General features: G+C 38.4%; 1 protein-coding gene and 1 pseudogene across 2 annotated transcripts in view; one reads left to right on the forward strand and one right to left on the reverse strand.

The window, feature by feature from the left end:
• Positions 1-5087, reverse strand: part of LOC140621403 (eukaryotic translation initiation factor 4B pseudogene) — a 56621-nt pseudogene extending 51534 nt beyond the window's left edge.
• A 20811-nt stretch (positions 5088-25898) lies between these two features.
• The window catches only part of NCAM2 (neural cell adhesion molecule 2), a 514781-nt gene continuing 513149 nt past the window's right edge, over positions 25899-27530 (forward strand). For both annotated transcript variants that reach the window (XM_072806615.1, XM_072806616.1), the window contains exon 1: positions 25899-26176. In XM_072806615.1, coding sequence (XP_072662716.1) covers positions 26122-26176 — 55 coding nt within the window. In that variant the 5' untranslated portion in view covers positions 25899-26121. The remainder of the gene's footprint in view (positions 26177-27530) is intronic.

The following is a 27530-nucleotide window of genomic DNA, read 5'->3' on the forward strand; positions in this document are numbered from 1 at the left end:
GCTTCTTGCAACACATGGCTCTATCCTTTCTAAACAAGAGGCCCGTGGGACTGCAGGGAGATTCTGGGATCTGGTTCCCAGGTAGCCCAGCGTGCAATTGAAGGAGCAGAGAGTGCACTGGGCAGAGAGGTAGGAAGACAGCACGGGTAGAGCCAATGATGACCTCAACTCTGTGCTTTCCTGTATACAATACTCCTCTTTATTTGCAGCTATTCTATTCTTATGTGGTACAAAATTCAACCTCATGATGACTTTTTTAATACAACATGCATAGTGTTCTTTATTAATTTTAAATTCTTGACTTGTAAAGTTTGATTTGATTTGAAAATAATTCACATTATCATGAAAAATTTTAGCATGTTTTTGGAGTGTAAGAGAAAAGCAAAAGCCATAGATTGTGTAAATATAATGTCAACTAATTTACACTGTTCCAATAAAGTTTCTTATCAGTGGGTATTACCAAGTCGCCTCACTAACTGATGTCCACCTGGCCTGAAGCTCTTACACTTATTGAGTCAAATAGGATCACTCACCTATCATGAAAACCATCTATTAATTTTATTATGATATAATATTAAATTATAATGAAGAATACAGTTCACAGAATCTTGCTACTACAATTTGATATCTATATGACTCTGGGCAAAGCACTCAATGTTTACAAGACTTTGATTCCTCATATATAACATGGGAATAAAAATATTGTCTGCTTTAAAGATTTGTTATGACAATTGAATGAGTAACCCCTGCAAAGCACAATAACTGTCACAAAGTTAAATTTAAAGAAAAAAACTTGCTCTGTAAATGAAATATAATTTCATTTACTTGTTTCCTAAATCTAGTCAGCTCCAGGCACTTAAAGAAGAGGCTGGCATTTTAAAGACTTTTTATGAAAGGGCACTGTGTTTAATCTCTTTCTCTTAATAGGCACCCTGTTACACTTAGATGAATAGTTAATATGAAGTTTGACAAAATTAAGATTCAAAAATCTCTAGGCAGTTATTTGATGATCATAGATATGCAGTGCACTAGCTATGAGTAAAAAGAAAAGACACTCTGGAATAAAGAGCCAAATGTTTCTTATAAATAAAAAAAAGAATGACAAAGGGAGTGATCAATTCCTATTGCTACCAAGCCTTTATGAACAGGGAATTGACAAATTTCTAAAATCCCTTCACTTCTAGTCTTTTAAAACTAGGTTTTGAAAGCATAAATTCTTCATGCCAAAACAATGATGGAACAGTGAAACCTCTAAATCACTTAAGAGGAATTCAGGCCAATCCTTACCCTCCATTCTTCTTCGAGGTGGTGAATAGGGACCTGCTTGACTGTCAGGTACAGAGCATTTTCAGAAAGCTTTAAAACACTGAAGGATCCCCAAGGTCTTGGCCAAGGGATGAGATAGAAAGGGAGTTTACACTGTGTTACCTGGTGCGAAATCATTTTCCAAACAAACAATTAAGTTGGGTGTCCCCATTGATTAATCTTTAATGGAATTTCTGAGCTCTGTGATGACCTGACTAAAGTCTAGTAACATGTCCTAAAATTCCTACAGACATAGGACCTCGGAGATCTACACAAAGTTAATGACCAGAGATGACTCCAGGATCTACAGAGACACTGTTCCAGTGAATAAGATTTGGTACCCAGTGTAATACTGCATCTTTGACAGATATAATTCAGTATATGTCATGTTTTGTAGAAGATTGGGGTGCATATTTTTAGAAAGTAGACTTTAACGTCGCAGAACAAAACAGTCTTTAAGTTTGTAATCCTATTTTCCATTTGAAACTCATACAGACTTTCTCACACAAAGGAGAATTATACTCTGCACAATCTTTTCATCTTGGTTGATTTTATTGCAAATGTTTTTGTTTCTGGCATTGTTTTTCAACATTCTATACAGTTTCTTTGGTGTTTTCAAATTTTATACTTTAATGAAACTGTCCTTAACATAGTCTGAGTCATCATTTAAAAGTTTGGCCCACGAAAATTTGGTGTTTATTTATATGTTGGTGCGCTTCAAATTTACTCTGTTTTCTAAATGATAGTCATAACTCATGACCACATACTTCTTAATAAAATGGTGTGATTTTTTTTTCATTATTTTTTGCAACCTATATGCTCTTTTTTCTTACCAGCAATTTCTTTTCACTTCTGTTCTATGATTTGCCATGTGTTTTTGATAAAGTTTAATTTCTTTATTTTCTTAGTTTTGCTGTTAATTTATCCCTTAATCAAAATATACGGTAAAAGATCACATACTTAAATTTGCTCCACAATTTTTTTTTCTCTTCTAGAGTTTGTGCAGCTTAAAAACAAGCTGATTTCTTTATCTCCATGAAAAGCAAGCATTAAAGAGACATATATAATGATCTCCATGTTTGATTGTAAATCGAAGAGGCTAGCACTCCTGGTATGCTAGTTGTAATCATGAAAAAGAGAGGAATTTTATATTAAGAAATATATAAACTTTATATTTCAGACAGAGCTTAAAATGTTCCATTTGTATTGGAATTTTATGTCAAGAATAACTCTGGCAAACTCAATGTTATTTAAACTCGTTAGTTCTTTAGATATTTTATCACCTTTTATAATGTTCTTTAAATTAGTGACACAAATACAGGTATAGGTATTTTACTCTTAATTTATCAAAGTTATCCCACTTCCTCCTACCATTTTCATTATTTCCATAAAAAGGTATCTTATTTACAGAATTGTACATTTTTCAGAAATGCCAAATATCCACTCATAATCAGCTCTAATCACTGGATTGTAGGATGAAACTACTCAAAGGAAGCCCCAGACATACCCCTGGTTATGTTTCAGCCCATCATTTCACAGAGGGAAAGCCCTTCAATGGAAAGTATATAAGATTCAATAACAAGTATTGGAAGATTTTAGAGTTATCTTTAATATCATCTGACAATTCTCAACATGTCTATGACTGAGAGTACCTGGAGATAATATTCAATGTGGTTTCAAATTCCCATCAAAGCCACTAAACAAACTACTCCATAACCAAAGCACTGATGTTGCCTGATAATTGTTCTGGACTGTATTTGCTATGCCCTCATTTTCATTTTGTAGTTTTGTTTCCATATAGATTTTTTTTTTGAATTAGAGTTATTACATAGTAAGGCATAGAAAGCTGTTTTTTTTTGTTTGTTTGTTTGTTTTTTTAAGTGACTGCATGAGGCTTTCTGGTTGGAGTAGGTAAGACAAAAGAAATGATTGAAGAAGTTTACAGTGTTGTTGGGAATTATTTTAGGAAGATGCAAGTAAATGTGTATGTGTGTATTTGCATGTATCTAAAATATAAATTTGGTATAACATGTCATAATATTTAGAACATTCAAACAATTACTGAAAATAGCTTTATTTTGTAAAGTATAAGTAAATAAGAGGAAAAGTGATGCCAGCTTAGTTTTTTAAATTGCAAATGCAAAGCTAAATGTAATTGAAAATTAAAGATTTGTATATTATTCATCACTTTGAATTACCTATGCTCTGGCTACACTCCATTCCTTCTGATAAGCAAAATTTTACTGGATGCTGAATTTTGGAGTAATTGCTTATCAGTCAAAACAATTGAAAAGGAATGTAATCTATTACATGGAGAGACGAATTAGCTGTTCCTTGACAAACCATTTCATGCAGGTATATTGAAAGCATAATAAAACCCACAAGAGAAATTAAAAAGAGAAAAAGAAAAACTCTATTCAGTTTCTATGTGATGACTTCCAAAAGTTACTGATAGCTTCCAAATGAATCTTTTGGTACCCCCACCTCCCACTTTCCCCCTCACAGTAAAGTTGACTGAACTTTTCTGAAGTGTGTGGGGGAAAGATTGTTTGGAAAATCAGGTCTTGGGCATCCCGGGTGGCGCAGCGGTTTAGCGCCGCCTTCGGGCCAGGACGTGATCCTGGAGACCCGGAATCGAGTCCCACGTCGGGCTCCGGGTGCATGGAGCCTGCTTCTCCCTCTGCCTGTGTCTCTGCCTCTCTCTCTCTCCTCTCTGTGTATTCTCATGAATAAATAAATAAAATCATAAAAAAAGAAAAGCAGGTCTTTTCCAGTTGTCTAGGTATAAATAGTTCTAAGATTTTCATTCTGAAAGTAAACACAGAAACTCAAGTCCTCATGGACTGCAGTGGCTCATACAATCAGCAGTCACTAAACGATCATGCGTCCTTTAATGCTATGCTGCCCATGGCAACCACCTGTTCTGTCTGAATGATGGAGAGTAAAGGAGCATGAAGGGGCAACTCCCAAGCACAACCTGTGCAGAGGGAATTGGATATACAGCTCCCTTCACTATAATTGAATGCCCTGTCTCTAAATCAGTATGTAGCAAATGCACCGCCTGAATGTCATGAAGACAGAGAAATACCTCTTCCCTCCGAGTTTGCTATACATTTTGTAAAATGGCTAAAATGCATCAATGTAATTTTTCAACAGGGTTTTAAAAATAGGGTATTGGTAAAACAATGTGCAAATTACAGGGACACTTCTTACTGCTTGATATAGGTAACTCACATAGTTTCAAAACTTTCCCTGTCTTTCTAAGTATGTACAATGGTTATAAAAATTAAGGATATACTTTTAATTTCTGCTTTCTTGTATCTGCGTTATCATGAATAAAGATTTTTTTTCAAATGCTATCAGTATTACAACTGCTATCAGTGGTTTTCTGTATTTATTGCATAGCCACTATGTGCCTAGGATTTTTTTCCTAGCTATTATTGAAGGAGATGGCCATGTTTTTCATTTTTACTAAATTTTCAACAGTCATGGTGCTACAGTACATAATTATTCATCAAGTATTTAAATTAAACTAAGACATGTACTGCCAACAGAAACTAGTAATCCTCTTTATCAATTCTGTGACATGTTTTTGAACATTCACCTAATATTTTTATGGATGTGGTTTTAAATCCCAAATGAGTAATCAGAAAATGCTTATAAACTTAGACCAGATATACTGGGAAAGGTGCTTTGAGCTATGAAAGGCATGCTCAGATGCCAAACTGGCTGCCTGGTACCTTGAGCTGAAGTGAAAACAGGCCTAAGACCAAATACGTCATTGTGACGTGCTCAATCACAAATCCTGTGCTAGGGCTTTTCTTACCTACTCCAAAGGGGTAGAGCACAAAGGATACAGTACAAAGTGAAACCCTTTTGATGAGCTTCTGTTTTTTGTTGGCTTTTTTGTTATTTTTTCAATAAATCTCAGTGTGATGAGAGAAACTTCAGAATATAGGGAAGAGTGCTTGCTGTCCGTGACCCAGAGGAATGTGAAGGGCCAGGAGGCAAGGGTGGAGCATGCAAAGTGAACTACAGTTAAATATACTAAATAGAAACTCAGGATTTAAGCTAACACAGAATGTATGTTGCAGACTATAAGTGGATTTGATGTATCTAATAACTTACAAAGGTATCTAATTTCTATTGACTTATTACCAAGGGAAAACATATATATATATATATATATATATATATATATATATATATATATGAGAAATTTGGGGGAGAAAGGGACATGTAATACACATTCTGACTGACTTGTATTATCTTCTTTGGTACCCTTCAATAAAATGCCTCTATCTATCTATCTATCTATCTATCTATCTATCTATCTATCATCATCATCTATGTTGGTAAAAATTCAGTACAGTATGCTAGAGTAAAAATTTTATAAAGTTGAAAATTTATTTCCAATATAATCTTTCACTTAGAGAACAGTGTAGTTATCTCACATTTATTCAGGAGCTACTAAGAAATATAGTATGGTATTTCTTATAAAATAATCCATTACCTTCTGACAGCATTTTCATGAGATACCTAACATACATAAAATTTTACAAACATGGAAACTGAGAATAAGAGGATCTAAGAAATGGGATCTGGATGGTTAATAGTGAATGGTGCCGGTGTATATGATGATTGAATCTTGTTAATAAATACCATACCATTTGCCATCAGCCTAATTAAACTTCAAAACATTTGTATATTGTCAAATCTTGTTAGCAAAAGAAAATTGGACTAATTTCTTGAAAATATAAATGTAAATATTTCCCAAATGAATGATTATGAAAGGAACATACACCTTTTTTAAATATGCTGGCCATATTGATAACGAGTGTACCTATTTTTTTAAAATAAAGCATTGCTCCTTCCAGATGCACAAATATTTGTCCACTATAAATTGTCACATGTAATCAAGAAGTAACATCTTCACCCCTAAAGGTCTGTTCTTCCTGAGTGATAATGCCTTTGTCAGTTTTAAAAATCCAAGAAATAAAAATATTCCCTACATTGTAAATGTACAGATTAAATTTGCTATTTAGTGCAACAGCTGATATATATTCCTTTTCTTACAGAAGATTATTTCACAAGCAGGTAGAGAGGATTGTTAATGGTGAGAAGGGGAGGTTGGCAGGAACTTGCCACAGCATGGGGGGAAATGGTGGCAGTAAAAGAAGCTCTCAGTAACTAAGATAAAGGTTATCAGTGGGTGACAGAAAGACCAGAAGGGAAACTAGATTAATGAAAAGGATCAGATATATGCATTAGAATGATTTCAAAAGAGATGTAGATTACAATTACCATTAAATTGATTTTTGAAAATAGTTTAGGTTTTTAAATCACTAGCAAGATTATCTTTAAATAACGTTTTAACAACATTAATGAAAACTTCTTTAGGAATTTGGAAGAATGATTTCCAAAAAGGAGACTCTGAGAGTCTCATATCTGGATTAGTTCTAAATAAGCCAGAAATTTTTTCCCCCTCCACCACTGTGAAAAACACACTATGTGTTCTGATAGAATGTTCCAAAAAAACAAAAACAATAACAAAACCAAAGAACATTAAACATTCATGGGAAATAGGATATTATTTTCATATGATGTGGCATTAGAATTATTTTAAAAACATGAAATCAATAAGCACTTTTGAGAAGCTATAAAAGGGAATTTAGAAATTCTTTTTATTGTTCAGCTCACAGGCTCTTCCAGTCTTTTGCCTGGTGTGCCTGTTTCAAAGAGACCTTGTATCACTACATTATGATTATGGTAAAATGTTGCAATTTCTATTTTGTCATTGCCCAAGGCTCAAATAAAAAGTGAATTGCCTGAGTGCTAGGTTTTTTTTTTTTTTTTTTACATGCATTCGATTTAGGGGAAAAATAAAGTTTGGGTGGTGAGTGCCCTTTGCCAAAGTGGTAAAGGGGCTCAGAAAAGGGTTTCTTCACCTATAAAATAAAGCCAAAAGATAGCCTATGAATACTGCAAGCCAACATGTTCTCACAACAGGGCAGGGAGATAGACCTTTTGTCCCAACTGCACTGAAATTCAAACCTTAGAGGAGTGGGACTTTACCATTCATATCTCCTTCTCTCCCTCTAGATTCCAAGTGGTTTAGAAATTGTTCATGCCTTTGCATTTTAATGGAAACATTTCAAGTAATTATATTTATATTGATAATATAAAGTAATTAAAATATATTTAATTATATTAAATGGCAGTGTTAAGGAGTGTAGATATATAGTGCAGTTTATTTTTTATAAACCTCAATAAGTTAAGCTATTTGTTGCTTCCCTCCCCTGAATTCTTAGGTGTATTGGGCTGTGCCTGAATATTAAATTTACTCTTTATAAATAGGGCGATGGATGATGTCACATTAGTTCCTGAGATAGGTAGGTAACGTGGGCTCCCTCTGGTGTCCGCCTAGTTCCTTCTGAGTTACCTACAAAGGACAGAAGACAAGATCAAAGATTTAAAATATCAACTTCTATCATAAACACGAGGATAAAAAGAGCAAGAATAACGTACATTTTATAAAGACTTACATAAGAAGTGAGCATGACTTTTAATTAATTTGCAACAAGGAAACAGGTATTCCTAGGATAGACACTTATTATGCCCAGACTGCTGTTTACTGAAAATGAAAACATAAGATCAATGTAATTTAGGAATGGTCTTTAGAGATTTTGCCATCTAAGTCTCTAAACTGTAGAAACAAGTTGTTCAATGCTAAAAGAGTCAGTGCTTAAATTTATATTTAATAATTGAGCTCATTAACATCACCTATATTAAAACAAAACTATTTGTACAAAAACCACCGATATTTGTGTCCAGAAAAGCCTTTATTTAAGAACAGAGACAATTTCAGGAAACGTTAGAAAAAATTCACGGTTTTACAAACTTATAAAAGGCTGTTACGTGGTTTAAGAAAGGTAACAATAAGAGGTGGCAGGTTATAATTATATGGAAGACATTCCATGTCCTGATATTTTACCCTGCTTATTTCATTAAATTCTGGTGTGAATGAGTACATTTAAATCTACTTGACTTTGATTTACCAGTCACACAGTGCTAGGAATCTCTGCTCCATATGTATGTATATAATTATAAATATATATTATATATTTATGTGATCATGTTATATATTAATATAAATTATGCAATTTTATATAGATTAATGTCAGTATTTATATAAATTACACATTAAAAATATATATATAGCCACTGATATTTTCTCATATGTGATGATAAATTAGATTATGGGATCCAACTGCAACATGTTTGTGTGGAATGGGGGGCTTCCCACACAACACTAAGCAATTCTCAGAAATCAGCAGGAGGTCCAAGAATTCAAGTCAGTTCTATCTCCTGAAGATAATAACTGAGGGTTCAGTTCTATAAGACTACCTGCCCTTCCTCCACAACTGCAGATGCCAATCACAAGCCCAGGTTGTCACCTGTGCTTCTGACCTACCAACCATAGATTGAAGGTTCCCACAACCTTCTTCTTGGGCTCAGTTAACTTGCTAGAGAGGCTCACAGAACTCATAGAAACATATGACTTACCAGTTTACTGGTTCATTAAAAAGGATATCATTTAGGAACAGCAGGTAAAAGAATGCACAGGGCAAGGAGCTTCTATGCTCCCTGCAGGGCACCACTCTCTCTACAGTTCACATGTTCACCATCCTGGAACCTCTCTGAACCCTGTCCTCTTAGGTATTTATGGTGGCTTCATTACATTGGCAGGGCTGATTATATCATTACCAATTGGTAATTGATTCAACTTTCAGGTTTTCAACCCCTCCCTGGATTTTGGACTTAGAGCTCCAACCCTCCAAACACATGGCTGATTCTTCTGACAACCAGCCCCCATTCTAAGCACATCCTAAAAGTCATTGCATAAATATAACCAGAGACTTGATCTGTCTCAACACTTAGGAAATTTCAAAGGTTTCGGGAACTCAGTGCCAGAAACAAACAAGAACAAAGACCTAATATGTATTTCTTCTTATAATAATATCTTATATATCATAATATATAAAAATACCTTCTTATATAATAAAAATATCTATAATAATATATAATAAAATAATATTATTATATATAAAAATAATATAATTATCATCTCTGTAGTGCTATTTCAAAAGTAAATAAAGTTGAAAAAATATGCAGGGAACAAAATACACCTTTATAAATGTAAATATAATTCTAGAGTTAAATATACCACTCTTGTAAGAATCAGGCCATCATTAGTTTACAAAATAATTCAGCTCCAAAGTCAAAAGTACACACAGGAAAATAACGATTGGATGACGACTGTCAAGTGTTTAGTAAGCTATGCTGTGGTATTGCTGCCTCGGCAACCATTTCATATGACTGACAGCCTGCTGAGACCCTAAACTGAGGCTAGTCCTCTCAGGCAAGTTCCCAACACCACCCCCCTACAGCCCTTGTGATCAAGTCTCCTCTGCTTCCCAGTGACTTCTCTTTATTGCGCCTTAGATAAACCCTCCGTGTAACTAACCAAAGCTCTGACCTTTTGGTTTGAATCAACCAATCAAAGGCATGTGCTCCATTTATAAGTACAACCTTATACTAATACTTTATAATTATAAAGTATAATGTACTCGATTGCCATATTAGGTATGGAGAAAGTCTTCCTGGAAGAAGAGACAAACATGTGCAAAAATTGTTTGCTATGATAGAAATAATCCATGAGTCCACTGATCAAGGCTAGGGAAGTTTTGATATTAAAAAACAAATAAGCAAACAAAAAAATCCCAACAACAGAAAAGCCCAAGATCTGCACTTTTGTCAAGCCTTATCAGATATGCCAGGCCAAGAGAAATCCACAGCTGTTTTGTAAAACAATGACATTGTTTTCTTTTTAAGATTTTATTTATTTATTTCACACACACACACACACACACACACGCACACAGCACACAAGTAGGGAGAGCAGTAGGCAGAGGGAGAGGAAGAAGCAGGCTCTCCTTTGAGCAGGGAGCCTGATGCAGGGCTTGATCCCAGGACCCTGATATCATGGCCTGAACTGAAGGCAAGACACTTAACCAACTGAGCCACCCAGGCATCCCAACAATGACATTTTTATAGTTTATTGTTGCCTTTAAGCAGCCCTATAAGAAACACACACACACACACACACACACACACACACACACACACACATGCACACACACAGGAAAAATGTCTTCTCTTCTTTTAAGAATCTAGTGTATTATTTATGAAAAAAAATGCAAGTTTTCCTCTGTGAGATGTGCTTGCTTCTTGGGTGAACTAGTGAGAAAATCCTCTCCAGATCTCTCCAGTGTGAAGAATGGAGCTGAGTGTCTGCTTTAGTCCCTGCTTTTCATATGGCTTCAGCCTTCACCTCTCAGGGACAGCAGCACATATGAACAGAGAATTCTTTCTAGCATCTGGCGGAAGTCTGAGCTGCTCCATTGACAGGGAGATTATAGTAAGAGATATGAAAAAAAGGGTTTTGGAAAGAGAGAGAGCTTAGTGGATGATCAATCTTTTTTAAAAGCCTAGCTCTAAAGCTTGATCCTTCTATGGTAAAAGGAACTACTCTGTTAGAAGGAGCTGCAAACTCTAATCTCTATTCCCCACACTTTCTTTTGCTCATTTGAAATCCATGTGACACACAGTAAACAACTTTATGTTGGACTCGATTTCTGCAAGTGTTTAGACTAGAGAAGTTGTATAGGGCATTAGATTCTCAGGAAGGTAAGAGAAGGGAAGGAAATTTATTCATCTTTCACGGACCACAGATAAGATAAATTCTTTCTGCTTTCACCCTAGGTTACCCTGTGGAATCACCAGAGGCCATGACAGCAGAGGAAGGACAAGAGGAAAAAATATCACCCTAGCAATGCTTCTCCCGTGCCCAGGTACAAGAGACAGAAATACAGATATAGAAATAGGTTTCCCTGACTATTAGCAAAAACCTCACCATTTAGGTGGAAAGCTAAGGGCCTTATCATGCTTCATCTAGATATTGACATAAATTGGCACTTATTGTTTGCTTCTCTGAAAAAAAAACATAAAATATGAATCTCATATATACCTTATTTATTTATTTATTTATTTATTTGTAAAGATTTTATTTATTCATGAGACACACACACACAAACACAGAGGCAGAGACACAGGCAGAGGGAGAAGCAGGCTCCATGCAGGGAGCCCGACATGGGACTCTATCCCAGGTCTTCAGGATCACACCCTGGGCTGAAGGCGGCGCTAAACCACTGAGCCACCCAGGCTGCCCATATATACCATATTTAGTTGTATCATTTTGATAGCATTGTCTGTCATAATATTGCCTTGTAATTCTAATTTAAACTTTTGTGTTTTGTAAGTTTGTTCAGCCAAAAACATTGCTTTTTGTCAGACCTAAACACATCTCAAGGTGGAAGTAAGAATCTTCATATAAGCTCTGTTGTGGTATTCTCTCCAAGTTTAAGAAAAGAAGAAAAAGTGCAAAAGAAAGTAAAATAATATGTGTTAGGTTTAATAAATCTTTAGGTAGTGATCAAGTGATGGCATGTCCATATTAAGGAGGATATGTATAACTCCCACATGTGGATTTAGTATAGAGGCAAAAATAGTGGCATCACTAATTATTCTAATTATTTTTATTTCAAAGGGGCATGAGAAAAGGTCCAGCAAGTGAGATAAGGCAAATGAATGGTGAACCAGAATGCATTTTTATTTCTAAGTAGATAACCCGTCTTTTCCAAAAGTCATAGTTATCTATGATCCCAAACTATAAAATCACATTCAATTGTTTGTTCAAAAGTGTTACCTATAATTCAGCAATCAGCACAGGTTGTAGAGGACTTTCATCATACGTAGCAAATAATGTACAGGGAATAGCTTTCAGGGTGTATGATTACCAAGATTTTTAACCAATGTTACTTCATTTGTTATCATAATTTTGTTGAAAGTGAAAAAGACCCAGTGGCTACCTTAATATAGGGTAGATCATAGTACTCTGCCCTGAGTCCATTACCCAAAGATAGAAGTGTTGAAATGCAGTTGTTAATGTATCCAATGCTACTATTATTCTGTTATTTCGTATATCAGAGTAATGGGTCTGGAGAACCAAACCAATTATGAGCCTTGGATGGGCAATCAACACCCCACTGGGAAGAACACAGGATAGAAATCGCTTCAAGTAAGTGTTCAAAATAGCAGAGGAGAAAAGACAGGTATGGGGAAGTCACAACAAAAGACTGGGTTTTCCCACAAATACTTGAATGGTATCCAGTGATCAATATCATACCATTACATTACTTTCCACACTGAACAGTGGTGTAGCAGTATTCGTTTGATTTATTTTCTCTCTAACTAAATATAAATATGGACAGGGATGAAGTTTAATTTTTAAGAGCAATATATAAAATACCAGGTCACCATTCAATACATGAAGGACTCTGGGCACACCACTTCCTAGCTCTGGGGTTCAATTTCAAGCTTCCAGTCTTGGGTCAGTTCTGCTGAAGGTCCTGCAGCTATAGAATCCTGTAGTCCTAGGGCCTGCTCTTTAGATACTCTCAATGGCCACATACCTTACGAGGTATGCACATGGCACACGCATTGCCTCAAGGACTGCATCTGCTTTGTGAGTCTCACGCCAGCCTTTTCAGGGAAAAGACCAAAAAAGAATATGGCATGTGAAGTCTGCTCTTTCTCTCTCCCACTTGCACTTCATTCACTTCAGAGTTCACTGCTTTGTTCTTGTCTATTATAGACAGAAAGTGCACTCAGGAGACACATGGTATTTTCCTGTAGGACAGAATGACCCCAAGTATAGCGTATTCTTTGCTAAGCTAGATTTTTTCCCTACAATTCCTAGAGATAAGAAGGAATTGCCCTGCATAAAGACCTACATTGCTAATATTAAATTGATTTCTGTAGATTATTATTCAACACTTAGTGGAAATCCAACTGTGCGCCAGGTGCTGTCGGAACACAAAGTTAGTCACATTCTCCACCCAGTGGGCATAATTACAATCCAAATTAGACAGGTAAATCAAACCAACACAAACACTGACAGCTTTCCCAAACACAGTGGTCATTTCTGAGAGGGAAGGGGGCCTCAAGGTGAGGCTATGGAGCACCACAGCTGCCGTCACTTCATCAGGCCGAATTTAGCTTGAACACAACCACTTTTTAAAGGTGTTAGAACTAAAGTAGAACCCATAATAGATCCAATCTATGGCCGTATTCAAGATTTTTTTTTAACCAAGTGAAAAAATATAAGTGATAGAGTGGTACACTGTGGCATAATTTATGTTAGTGCCTCTTTAATTGTGTTTGCAGTATTCACAAGGAAGCATTCTGTTTGGATAATTACTCATCTTCGTGAAGATCGGTAATTTGGTTCATGAACACTTCAGAAAATTACTCAAAATGTTGCAAGAAGAGAATTTCCTACAAACACTCAGACCTACAAAGTATAAATAAGTGCTTCTTTCATCCTCTTTCTACCAGAATACTTTAAGACATTTCTTCTAAGCATTTTGTGCTTTTAAAGTTGTTCATAAGAGTGTCTTTTTCGGCAAAATAACTGAACCAGTTATTTCTTTCTTTTATGTGGACAATTGATAATGCCACACACTAAAAAAATTATAAATGTTATGACTTAGGGGAAATTAAATATATGCTAAAGATACTTCTAAGTGATAAATATATCCAACATGCATAGTAAATAAAATTACTAAATGTCATATCTCTACATATATACAAATGTGCTGTCATTAATACTTATTTAACAGTACATTGGGTATTTTTCATTTGTAAGTTATTTTATTCTTTCTAATGCTGACAACTAATAAAATAATAGGTTTTCAAATTATAAATTTTATATAACTTCATGTTAATATATATTTAATGTGTATGCCATAATTAATGTGTCGAAACTTGATAATTGCTATTAAAGATCAACAGACTAATATTATTAACCTTTTTAATGTTAACTTCTCCATCTTGAATTTTTGATAATTTAATTAGATCATTCTCATTTTGGTCATTTGGTCATCTTAAGTAATTGAAATTATAGTGCATGTGGAGAATTTTGAAAATTGTCTACTTTTTTCCTTTTACATCATCTTTGCTTTTTTTTTTTAATTTTTTTCATCTTTGCTTTTGAAGAGCCTTTAGTAGATGGCTTATCAGCACGTTATACTTAAAGAAGAGGTTTTAAACTGATTGAAATACAGATATTTGCTGTCAGGTATGCCTGAGTCCAAACCATAACTCTAGCACTTCATGTCTCTGACCTTACCCAGTAGCTAGAGCTTTCTGTCCTCTAGCATCTCATATATAAAATGGGAATAGTAATCCATATCATAATGTTTCTATGAGGAATAAATTGCATGATGTGTATGTACCAATGCCTTAACTCAGTACATAGGACATATTACCTATTCAAAATTTACTAAAATGCTGGGGCGCCTGGGTTGCTCAGTGGTTGAGCATCTGCCTTCATCCAGGGTGTGATACCAGAGTTCCAGGATCGAGTCCTGCATGGGGCTTCCCGCAGGGAGCCTGCTTCTCCCTCTGACTTTGTCTCTGCCTCTCTATGTATGTCTCTCATGAACAAATAAATAAAATCTTTTAAAAAATCCTCAAACCAAAATTTACCAAAATGCTAATGGATGTAGTTGGAGGAGCTCATGGAGAGGACATGACCTCTGGTGGACACTTGAGCTGGCCTGGGCCATCTGAGGCTCCTCATCCTCATCCTCTCCTCTGTCCTTGGAATGTATATTCTATCCATCATTACCACAGTCGGACCCACTTTCAAGGATGTAGGCTTGAGAGAGCAATGTGTTCTTGAGAATATCTAGATGATATATATGATGGAACTATGTTAAAGCTACTGTATTTAACTTTTAAAACTCTGGCAGAGTGGGTACAGCGAGCTGCTCATCTTGTAGTCATTCAAGACAAACCTCATATGTCCATCACCTTGTTTATTAAATCTCTCACCTGCCAATCTGTAGTGGCCTGCTTCTTTCTTTGTTCTCTCACTGCCCTGCATGAAGGGGAGAGGGTTGGTTTCAGACCTCACCTGGGAAGCTCCCAAGGTTGCAAACCAACACATTGCCAAAATTAGTATATTCTCTAGCTGCAGATAGGATGCATACTTTATATTATATTAGAAAACATAATTAATGGGTATTTTCCTCTTATAGTTACTTCCCTCTACCCGATGCCACTTTTCTCATTACATTATAACCATTGCACTATTTAAATTATAGGCAAGTCAAATTTTTATTTTCCATAGACGTTTAGTAAGCACTTACAATCAAAAAAGCAATTCTTTTTTTAAAAGATTGTATTTATTTATTTATTTATTTATTTATTTATTTATTTATTTATTTGAGAGACAGAGAGAGAGAGAGAGAGAGAGAGAAAGAGAGAGAGAGAGAGAGAGAGAGAGAGAGAGAATGTGCGGGGGAGGGCCAGCAGGAGAGGGAGAGAGAGAATCTGAAGTTGACTCCCCACTGAGTGCCAAGCCCAATGTGGGGGCTCCATCTCATGATCCCATGACCCTGAGATCATGACCTGAGCCTAAACCAACAGTCAGACACTCAACCGACAGAGCCACCCAGGCATTCCTCCAAAAGCAATTCTGTATGCTACAGACAGCACAGAAAAAGGGGTTTACTTTTGAAAACTAATAGTACAATGCTTTCTGAACTACCTAACTGCATTAAATATACCCTACTTTAACTTGTGCGCTCTCTCTTTGCATTATGCTTAAGGAGGTGATTATAGCCAATTACCTATTATTTATTGAGCGTCGATTTTGTTGATCAGACCCATTTAGAAAAAAATAAATAAACTAGTTATTTGGGAATTTTAGCCAATAATTTGTCAGCCTGTGATGATTTGGCTCAGTTTTGTACTTTTAAATCAGTTTTTGGCATTGGTAGCTATAGTCACTTTGGTAATTAGAGATGAAAGCTGAATTAAGAAGAAGGAATCTATTAATATATAATAATGGCATCAGAGTCACCAATAAATAAAACTGCTCCTCTGAAATCATTAGAGTGGAATCTAACTTTTAAAAAATATCTTAACAGCAATACTCTCACACTTCATTTAGGAAATAAATTATAGAATTATATTATGTAGTGATTAGGAAATTGATCTTGCATTTTTCCATTTTTAAGCATTCTGTAGCAGAAAAATTATTACTCTGATTCAAGTTATAGTTTTGCTCCAGAAGCTCAATGAAATTGGGCAGGTCATTTAATCTTTCTTAGTGTCAATTTTTTTCATTTGTAAATTTAGAGAGCCAGACTCATATGTTCCACCTAAACTTTCTCATCCCTTTGACTGACTATGGAATACAAATGATGATGGTGTATAGAACAAAATGTTTAGTTTACTACCATGTATTTGTCTGTAAGTAAAAGGAAATCCAGGCATACGTGGCTTATAAACAATTACGACTAGTAAGTCTTCTGATTTCAAAGAAGAAAAATGTCTTGTAAATCTACCAAATTATATATTCAAGTAAATGAAGTTAAGACAAAACATTGAATTAAACACCACTTTGGCCTTTCCAATACTGAGTGAACCTGATTTTACTATACTATACTTAGGTGTTACTGTGATACTTTCTTGAGACACCACCTGTAATTTGAAGAAGATCTACTTAAAGGTCAAATTTTCTGAACATTGATTTTCTTTCTTGTATGAACAATGACTTTTGAAGTTACATTTTATGACCACTCTTTAATATTGCCATTTGCTAATTTCAAGGTGCATTAGGTATAATTATTTTTTTAATAAAGGCGGCAGTAAAAAGTGTATTCAAGTATCAGGCTTCATGGAAGTTACCATATTCCTGCTTCCTCCCTACAGCATTTTCCACTCTGCAACCCTTATTAGCACTAGCTTCTCAATATCTCAAGATTCTTAAACATGACTCCTCTATTTCAGGGGTGAGTTAAAGAACAGATTCTCCAGTGTTTTTAAGACACCGTTGCTTCAACTCTGATGCATTCAATAACTCCACAATTCATTTCAGAATGACCCCAGACCTTCAGTACAGGTTCTGTAGCTTAAGTAGGAGCACTGCTATGTTTGCCTTTCTGGGAGCTGGTCTTGATAGCTATTCATTTGTGTTATGGAAACAGTTATGAGGGCAGAGGAGGGACTGAGCCCTAAACTGGTGAGTGAATACAGGCAAGGGACAGTTTCCATGCGAGGAGGCGTGAGCTCATTGTGAAATATCAGAAGACCTGATTTGAAGTGGTAGGAAGGGATGGAGTCATATCAAAGCTGAGGAAGACAGTATAAAACTGGCCTGCAAGGCTGATATGCTAAAAGGAGATGGGTAACTATAAAGCCAGAGTAGGGAAACTAAGAAAGACACTGGGGTTGTAGGCAATTCTGGAGCAATTATATGAATGGATCAGAAGCCTCTAGGCACATCCCTATTTCCTCAAGAGCTTAGTAGTCGAAGTAAAATAAACTGATAAAATTATCTTAGCTCTCTGGACATATAACAGTTTGTTAAATGGGGTCTGAATCATAATGTTTTGAAAGTAGCCATGTCAGCAGGCTGTTGGCAATTTCTGCATTTTTGAGCATGGGTCAGACATGTTTTCATTCATAGAGGGATTCCATTGATAACTCATTTCAGTAGGGAGAGAGAGGGCACATATGCATCTGTTTTTCTGGGATATCTCTGACTTAATGAAGTTGTCTCTGTGTAGCTGTTTCCACCTTGAATGTCGAAGACATTTTAAAAAATAAATTGAGTGCATAATTAGCAAACTGGATGTTTCCGGACATATAATATTTGTCTTTTTGCTTTTTAAAAATATTTATTTATTTATTTATTTATTTTAGAGAGAGAGAGAGAGTGGGAGAGAGGAGGAGAGGAAGAGGGAGAGGGAGTTTCAAGCAGACTCAGCACTGAGTGTGGAGTCCAATGTGGGACTCCATCCCACAACCCCGAGATCATGACCTAAGCCAAAACCAAAGGACATCTAACCGAAGGCACCACTCAGGCACCTCTGTCTTTTTGTTTTAATGAAGAAGGACTGTGCTGGCTTCATAACAATAGTTGACTCTTTAAAGTTGCTTTCCCTAACTCTGTCCCCAAATCATGCCATTCCAAAACTTAGTTTATAAGATTGAAAGTGTCAAGTCAGTAGGACTTGCCAGACTGGGCTCTTTTAAGTTGCTATGCTCATAGACTTATGTTTAAATGAAGACATTTTATGTAAAGAATTTGGAGCCCCCTTGGGGTTGCTCTACTGAATGCATTTTTTTCTTTGAGGTCTAGCATATAACATTATTTAAAATGAGGGGAAAAAGAAACTTCAGGAAATTGATTTTCCATTATAATTATTGCCTTTTTTGGGAAAAATGACAAAGTAATGACAAAAAGTCACACTATATCTAGGGTCAAATTTGGTTTTGGAGGATGAGGATTGCACCATTAAAAACACTTCTGAGAAGAAAATGGGGCTGGCTTTGGTTTTAGAGAAGCAAACAAACAGCTCTTTTTCTCAGGACACAGGCAGTTGTTTCTAGACCCATCCTGAGAAAGATTTTTTTAATTTTATTTTAGAGAGAGAGAGAGAGAGAGAGCAAAGTGAGAAAGAGTGTATGAGCAGTGGTGAGGGGCAGAGAGTAGATGCAGACTCCTCACTGAGGAGGGAGCCCAATATGGGGCTTGATCCCAGGACCCTGAAATCATAACCTGAGCAGAAGGCAGATGTTTAATCAAATGAGCCACTCAGGTGCCCTAAGAAAGATAGTTTAGAGCAGGACTTCTCACCCTAATATTTTGGATAATTATTCATTGTGGAGGGCAGCTCTGTGCATTGTAGGATGCTAAAGGATGCCAATAGCATCATCCTCCCAATCACGACGATCATAAGGGCTCAAGACATTAACAAATGTTTCCTAGGAAACTGAATAGTCCTCAGCCATGAAGGATTAGGTTAGAGAAATTCTTCTTGGGAGGGTAATTGGTGCCTAAAAAACCTCCCAGCACCGAGAAAGAGAATCCGTTAAGGGGATTCACTATGGAGAGATGAAGTGGCCCATGGTCTCAAGAATGGGTATCTATTTCTTTAAGACTTAGCTTTTTTCGGAACAGTTTAAGTTAACAAAATTGAGAGGAAGGTAAAGTGATTTACCATTTATTCCCTGCCCCTATACGTGCAGAACCTCCCTTGTTATAAAAATCAAACATTAGAATGGTACATGTTTTACCAAGGATGACAGTATACTGCACTTCATAATCACCCAAAGTTCATAGTTTGCCTGAGGGTTCACTCTTGGTGTTATACATTCTATGGGTTTGGACAAATGTATAATAACATATAATCATCATTATACTATCATGCAGAGTATTTTAATTACCTTAAATGTTGTTTGTGCTCCATTTTTTCATCTCTCCCTTAACCGCACTGATCTTTTTTTGTCATCTCCATAATTTTGCCTTTTCTAGAATGCCATATCATTGAAATCATACTGTATGTAGTCCTCTTAGACTGGCTTCTTTCACTTAATACTACACATTTAAATTTCCTCCATGACTTTTCATGGCTTGATAGCTCATTTCTCTTCAGTGCTGAATGATATTCCACTGTCTGGACATACTACAATTTTATTTATCTGTTCACCTACTGAAGGACACCTTGGTTGCTTCTAGTTTTGGCAGTTATGAATAAGGCTGCTCTATAAACATGTGTACAGGTCTTTGTGTGAACATAAATCTTCAACTATTCTGGATAAATACCAAAGAACACAATCGCTGGATTATACGGTGAGAGACTATGTTTAGCTTTCTAAGAAGCTGCCAAACTGTCTTCCAAAGTGGCTGATGTACTGTGGTATCTATTATTCAAGGTTGGGTTTTCTTTTTGTGTTTTATTGTGTCTCTATTACTCTCAAGCTTTCAATATGCTTTACTGAACATCTCTGCTTGAGCTCCGAGCAATTAAGGCAGGTGGCTGTTTTTTAGGCTTCAAGTGAAGTGATACAGAAAGGAGAGTACAGCCTTGGCTAACCATTTATAAGATGGCAAAAAGTAACCTCCGGGGAGGGAACAGCACAAGGTGGTGTTGGGATTACACACAATCACCAGGTTTTATGTGTGAAAGATGCCTCATTTCTCAGGCATCCACAGATGCAATACAAATCTAGTATCTACAATTGGTCATATCTTTAAACCAAGTTATACAACTTCTAGTGGTCTACAGAAATAACCTCCACTATGTTCAACGCTCTATGGAGAAAGATATTCACATTGCAGTGTTTCTCATAAGAATAAAATTACAGAAAAACACTAAATGTCTTAGGGTAGGAAAATTGTTAAATGGATTAGACTATAGTTCATGTAATCAAACGAAATTATTAAATTTATATTTGTCGAAGTTAATGGCAGTATAAAATACTGATTTCCAATATGAAACAAGGTGAAATAGGCCAAGTAGTATTATCTCAAGCCATGCTAAGAAAAACATATATATGTATGAAATTTTGAAGAAAATGGACCAAAGTGTTCAAAGGTAGTATCTGTCAGGTTGATAGGGTATAGACATTTTTAATTTCTTAATTATTAGAATGCAGGTGTTTGGGGAGAGTAAATATTAATCTACAATAAAACATGGACAGATATATTGTTTCATTTCTCTATTTTATTTATATATTGTCAGGTCATTTTCTTCCATAAGTGTTGAGTTCCTCATTTTATGGAAGGTTATCAAACCCAGTATTAAGTACATATTCATTTAAATATGAGGACTAATGATTAAAAATGGTTGTAAGGAAAATGTATCATAATTTTTTAATGAGTGAGGATCATCTCATGTAAATGTAAAATGCAAGTATTTTTCACCTAACAATACACATTAAAATAAAAGTAAAAGAATGTGTATATTCAAATAATGTGCATTGGTTAATTATTAGGACATTATTAATGGTTTGTGGACATATAAGAGGGAATCCTATTGCTACCAGTAGCTTTCTGATTACTAGGAGAATTGCATATCTAACTTGAAAATTAACAGAAACATAATTTTATTAAGGAGAGAACCAAATAATCCTACGCAATAAGAGATTTTCAAATGTAACTACCTATTGTCCTGCCAAAATGCATTTGGTTGGTGTTGTTTCCTCTTAAACCTATACCTGCATGGAATCACTTGCCAGATATGAAGGATTTGCTTTTATCTAGGATGTAAAAACTGCCCCCCCCATGATAGGATTTGTGCAGACATCACCTTGTTTAATATTACCTATGGACAAAAAATGTGATTTCTGAGTGCTGTGATTAATATTTGGGCAATCAGCACTTTCCATTATGATCCTTGTCATATCAAATAGGCTCATTGCTAGCCATTGCTTGATTCCTTTTTCCCGTCTCACTTTGTCCTAACTATATTCTTAAAGTTGTGTCAATCACTGTTTTGTCAATGGGTAATAGGTTTGTTACATTATCTGCTCTGCCCATCATTATAGGTGCCAGGGATGTCTTGGTAAAGAAAAATATAATACCCCTTAGAGTTAAGAAAATATTATTCTGGCAAGTGGCAAATTATAGGCAGTTAATGCATAATTTCAGAGTGAAGTGAGCAGTTATTTGCCCAGAGGGAACATGAAGTAGCCATGAAGGAAAATGACCCCATGTATCTTGAAAGAAATTAAAAAGTAAGAGTCTGTGACAATTAGGGTGCCTCAAGTATCATAAATCTCTCCCTTCTGTTTCTTAATTTCAAGTAGAATGGCTAAGAAAGTAAAGCATTTACAAAGGAAGGTGTTAAATCTAAATTCTACTGCTATAGTAGCTACTGTCAGATGCTCACAAGTAGCCTGATAAAACATCTAAAGTGCTGTTGTATCAAAAAAATTGAAATTATTTTCAAAGGGATGACCGTTAGAAAAAGTGGCATTAATGGAGAAGGAAAAGCAGTAGCAGGATAATCTATTTATAGAGGTATCAGGCTATCTGCCTATATATACAGTGTTTTTTTTTTTTCCTTTGTAATAAAAAAAAAGTCAAAACAGGCAATTTTCTAGACAAGTAAATGAATAGGTATAATGGTTTATGACATTTCAAAAATATAAATGAACACACAGAATGTCCCATTTCCTAATAGTAAGATCCTAACACACATAGATTTTGTTAACAGAGACTAAACAAAAATAACATCAGAAATACACAAACAGAAATGATGTTTAAATCCTGCCCACTACACACCATTCATGCCTGGGATCTATGTGTGGATTATATGCCTGCATGCCTTTTGCAAGAACAGATTGCAGTTGGAAGAGTTAGAACCTCTCTGAGAAGATAATTTCCACACATAATGCACCTTATCGTTTTCTATCTTTGTGCTACTCCTTCATGTTCATTTTATTGATTTTTTAAAAACAAATTTATCTGCTTTCATTTAACCATGCATCCCGTCCTGTTGATATTTCCTACTACTCAGCTCTTCATAGCTTCTGAGTTCTGTTCAACTTTCTCTTACTTTTATAAATGAAATAATTAAAGCCCCAGCTCAATCTCTGAAACACTTCCCCAAATGGATGGAGACTATGATAATTTGTCTTAAATGTAATCATGGGACACATAAAGGAGGGAGGATGCATTTCTATACTTTTTATATCCTGCCCAGGACACATGGCTTAGTCATGTTCAGAGATTTGGCACATTTGGTAAGAGTACTCAGTGTCTGCACATGGGAAGCATGCATTTGGAGAGGGGAGGAGGACAGCGGGCAAAGACAATTTTTCTACAAGTTGTCCTCACACTGGCAATCTGTTGTGGAGCAGGAGTGACCAAGGCAAATGTCAGGTTGTGTATCACTTTGTCACTGCAACAGGGAATGAATGTGCTTCTGATGGAGCCCTGGAGAGACACTCCTACCTCTGGCTAAGAAGCAGTTTGAGCAAGTGTGGGAAGGCTTTCTTTGAGTATGTGTCACCCTGCTATTGAGACCCCACAGCAACATAAATTCAAGATAACTATGCATAAAACGCCTGAGAGCCTATGTTATAATCTTCCCATGGGTTCACAACTCAGACTTGTGTCTCAGGGATGGAGAGATAGCCAGCCTGGATCTTCTCGACCATGTATGTCTGGACCTTTATTTGAAGAGGGTTGTACATACTATTATGATTTTTTTTAGCATAACATAGTCCTACACCCCTTTTCCGACTCCAAACAATCTGTATATTTTACACCATACTTTTTTCAAATTAGACTTCTCTCTGTTCTCCATGCAAGCGGTGTGCTTTCACATTTCCAGGCTCTGCTTAAGCTTCTCTCTGACCTTCCCTGTCTCTACCGATCAAATTTATCCTCTTTCTTCAAAGCTTCCTGAAGCCTTTCTCAATCCTCTATTCAGAAATCATCCTCTCTGTTTATGTCCCAATAACAGTTTGTTTTCTATTAAGATATTTTCACAACCTGATTTATATGATCGGATCTTGTGTTTATTCTTGATCTAGTCAATAACACTATTAGCAAATTGAGAGTAGGATCAATACCTATATCACCTTTGTATTTTCCTGAATATCAGCGCTTTATTTGTTCATTGTTTCCATACACATTGGTGCATACACACACACACACACACACACACACACATTCCCCTTCTCTCTCTTTCTGCTTCTCACAGATAGTTTGTACGCATCTTATAAAATAAGCTTCTACTCAGAAATTTCATTTGTGTTTGATGGATCATTTTTACCTTCTCCCCTTCCTTTACCATATTCTAAGAAGATTTAATAGCTAAATCACCTCAAAGGACACCAGGCAAATTCTCCCCTGGCAAAGTTCAACCCTCCGTAAAAGTAAATTGACTTCCAATAATAAAGAACGGGATCTAATTGTCAAAACTATCAGATGTGAGTGTGTGTGTGTGTGTGTGTGTATTTGTATGTCATAGGTACTTGACTATTCCTGGTGTCACACTGAAAAATTTCAGGTTTTGTGGTGAAGGGGCTATTTGGCACAGGTAGCACGCTTTCAAATGTCTTCTGTGACCCTGTGTGTGTGTGTGTGTGTGTGTGTGTGTAGTATTTCTTGATTCCCTAGAGAAATCAAGAACTGGTGAAAATAAAGGAATCATTTTCACACCTACAGATGTGCTGTTTCCACCCTTTCCCGCAAAGAGCTGACTGTGACCTTACTTAAGTACAGTTGGTGCCTCCCAGAATGAGGAGAGGACGTAAGGTGGGAGCTTTGACAAAAGAATCTCCTAAATATACTGTCCTAAATACAGTATTGTCAAAACCAAGCGAAAGAAGAGGCTCCCAAACGGAGAGGCGCTAAGAGGGCCGTTGGTCAGCGTCCAGCCCTGGGTACCGGACGGCTGCCTTGGCCTCCCCTCCTCTCGCAAACCCACCCCAGATGCCAAGCAGGTGGATCTCCCGTGGAAGGAGCCGGTTCCGCCTGCGGAGCACAGGCGCAGCCGACGCCTGCCCTTGCCTGTAAGCGCGTTTCTCCTTTGCCCCGTGGGCCCCCCGAAGCAGGGACACCTGCATTTCAGCACCGAGCCCCTGTGTGTGCGGGGCGGGGCGGGGCGGGGCGGGGGTCTGGGCGCTGGATTCCGAGTTCTACAATGTTGCCGTCCCCTCCTACTTCCCACTTGAGTGTCCTCGCTCCTAGGGAAACGGCCAGTGGTCTGGCTGGGCGTGAAGCCCCCGGGGAACCAGGACGAACGAGTAGATGGAAGGACGCACCGTCCGCGGCAGCCGCGCCGAGCCCCCGCCAGCCCCCGCCAGCCCCCGCCGCAGGCCCGCCCGCGCCCCGACGAGCCAGGCCCGGTCCGCAGCCCAGGAGAGCTGGTTCTGGGCGCCGCCGCGGCTCCCCCGGCCCGGCCCGGCCCGGCCCACGCGCGCACACGCAGGTGTGTACGGGAGGCGGCGGGCAGGGGCGCGTCCCCGCGCACTCCTCGCGCGTCCCCAGGTCCCCGCGGTCGGTCGCCTCCGCCCGGCCTCTCTCTCCGAAGTACCTGCTCTTAACGCGGCGGGTCCGCGTGGACGGGAGGCAGCGTCCACATCCCTCCGCCTCCCCTCTCCAGCCGGAGGAGACGGGCAGTGTGGACACTAGAGCACAGCTGCCTCCCGTCCGCCGCGGCACCGGGGAAAGCGTGGGGAGGGGCAGCCGGCCCATGGGTCGGCGGGGGGCGAGGCCCGGGCGGGACGGGCTGCCCTCGGGGGAGCGAGGGCCGCGGAACAGCCCGCCCGCCCCCCGGCGCCCCGCTCCGGCTAAGTGCGGACGCGCGTAGAGCGCGGGCCCGGCGGCCGCCCGCAGCCCCGGCATCGGCTCCCGCGGACTAGCCGGCGGCGTGCAGGGCTCCGGGCCGCCTCCGTCCTCGGAGGCCCCGGGGGCCGAACCCGCGGCTGCGAGCTCGACTGCGGACGAATCCCGGGGCCGCGCGGCGCGGAGGGATACGCCTCGGCCGCGCCCCCCTCCCCGCGCCCGCGCCCGCGCCCGCGCCCGCGCCCGCGCCCGCGCCCCCGCCCCCGCCTCCCTCCCGCCCGGCTCTGCTGCCGCCGCGGCGGCCGCTGCTGCTGCCGCCGCCGCCGCCGCCGCCGCCGCCGCCGCCGCCTGGATATAGTGCGGAGAGGCGCGGAGCTCGCAGTCACTTGGCGAGGAGGAGCGCGCGGGCTGCGGGCGGCTGGGGCACCCGGGAGCGGCGGCGGCTCCAGCAGGCGGCCGAGGCGGCCGAAGGTTCTCTCTCCGGGGCTGGACTCAGTAACTTTGGAACTGTCCTCCGGGGTCACGTCCTGAACATGAGCCTCCTCCTCTCCTTCCACCTGCTCGGGTTGCTTGTCAGTAGCGGGCAAGGTAGGAGCGCGGTGCTTTATCGCATTTACTTTCCCTCCCCCTTCCACCCAACCCAGAGAGGCAGAGGCAGAGGCAGGCACCGAAGAATTAAAGGAAGGAACTTAAAGTTCTAGTTGCGGTGCTTGCCATTTCTGTGTTCCCTGTTTATTTTAGCTGCCGCTGAGAAGGCTATCGGTGCTGCGGAGACCCCTAAATAAGAGAAAATACGGGATTTGGAGATTGGCATCAGTGAGCAGGAGATCTAGGCAAACTGCTTCTTCTTTTTTTTTTTTTTTTTTTTTTCTGGGCTCTTGGCTTTCTCCGATTTTCATTATCAAAAATTGGATGAGTACGTTGGTGTGTATTCACAGTTAAAGATCTGAGGTTGCGGAAGGAAAGGGAACGACGATGTTTTACAGAAGGAGCAAAAACTATCAGCATCAAACTCGTTGGTGAAATGTCTCTGCTGTGCAAGAAATTCAATTCTTAAGAGACCCCCTTTTTTTTTTCCCCCTTTCCCGAGACCCCAATTCCTGACTAGGAAGTGAACGATGATGGTTTATTTCTATTGAAACTAAGAGAGGGGCCCTGGATGTTGTGTGTAAGACGGCAAATGGATAAAACTAGGCATGTGTTGCAGTCATTCATTTTCAGCTCCCCCCCCCACCACCCTTGTTAATACATCAAGGTTGGAAATTTTTATAGCGTCAGATTGTAATTACACCTGTGAGGGATGCTTTAGCTTGTGGAGAACTGGGTGAGATTTTTATCTCTCGAGGGGTAAAAAAAAAAAAAAAAAAAATGAATAGCTTACTAGAATAACCTGGGAGAATTTGTGGAAGCTACCTCTGTTTATCTGTATAGAGATAGATCTGAATTTATCTTGCTTTGTTTGGGTAGTTCGCGTTCACGTAAAATATATTTGTAATAAATGGAAGCATTTTCAACTGTCCAGACAAGTTTGGACATTTAATTGGGAACACAACATGCTATAAAGCATGCATTGGTGGAAGTCTCTAACGAAAAAGAAAATAGCAGTAATTTTGTGGTGTGTAATAATTGCGTAGATTGTTATATTATTAGTATGGCATGAAAATTGTTTTTTGAGAAAACATAAATTACAAGACAAGTTAAAATATCTCCACTGTCTTCAATACTAAGCGTTTTCTCTCCTCCTCGGTGTTGCTCGTGTGGTCCAGCAGGGGGTAGTAGAACTCCATTTTAAACCCAGAAATGGTGGTTTCTGTTCTTCCACACTCCCTGGGTCCTTCTATCATTCTTCAGCAGGGCTTGACATTTTGGATATGAAGCCTTCCTTTCTCTGCCCTCACCTCCCTAAAGCTATACGGTGTTAGTTGCTGATGAAACACGATTG

This window comes from Canis lupus, chromosome 30, assembly GCF_048164855.1.
Source record: "Canis lupus baileyi chromosome 30, mCanLup2.hap1, whole genome shotgun sequence".
Lineage (NCBI taxonomy): Eukaryota > Metazoa > Chordata > Mammalia > Carnivora > Canidae > Canis > Canis lupus.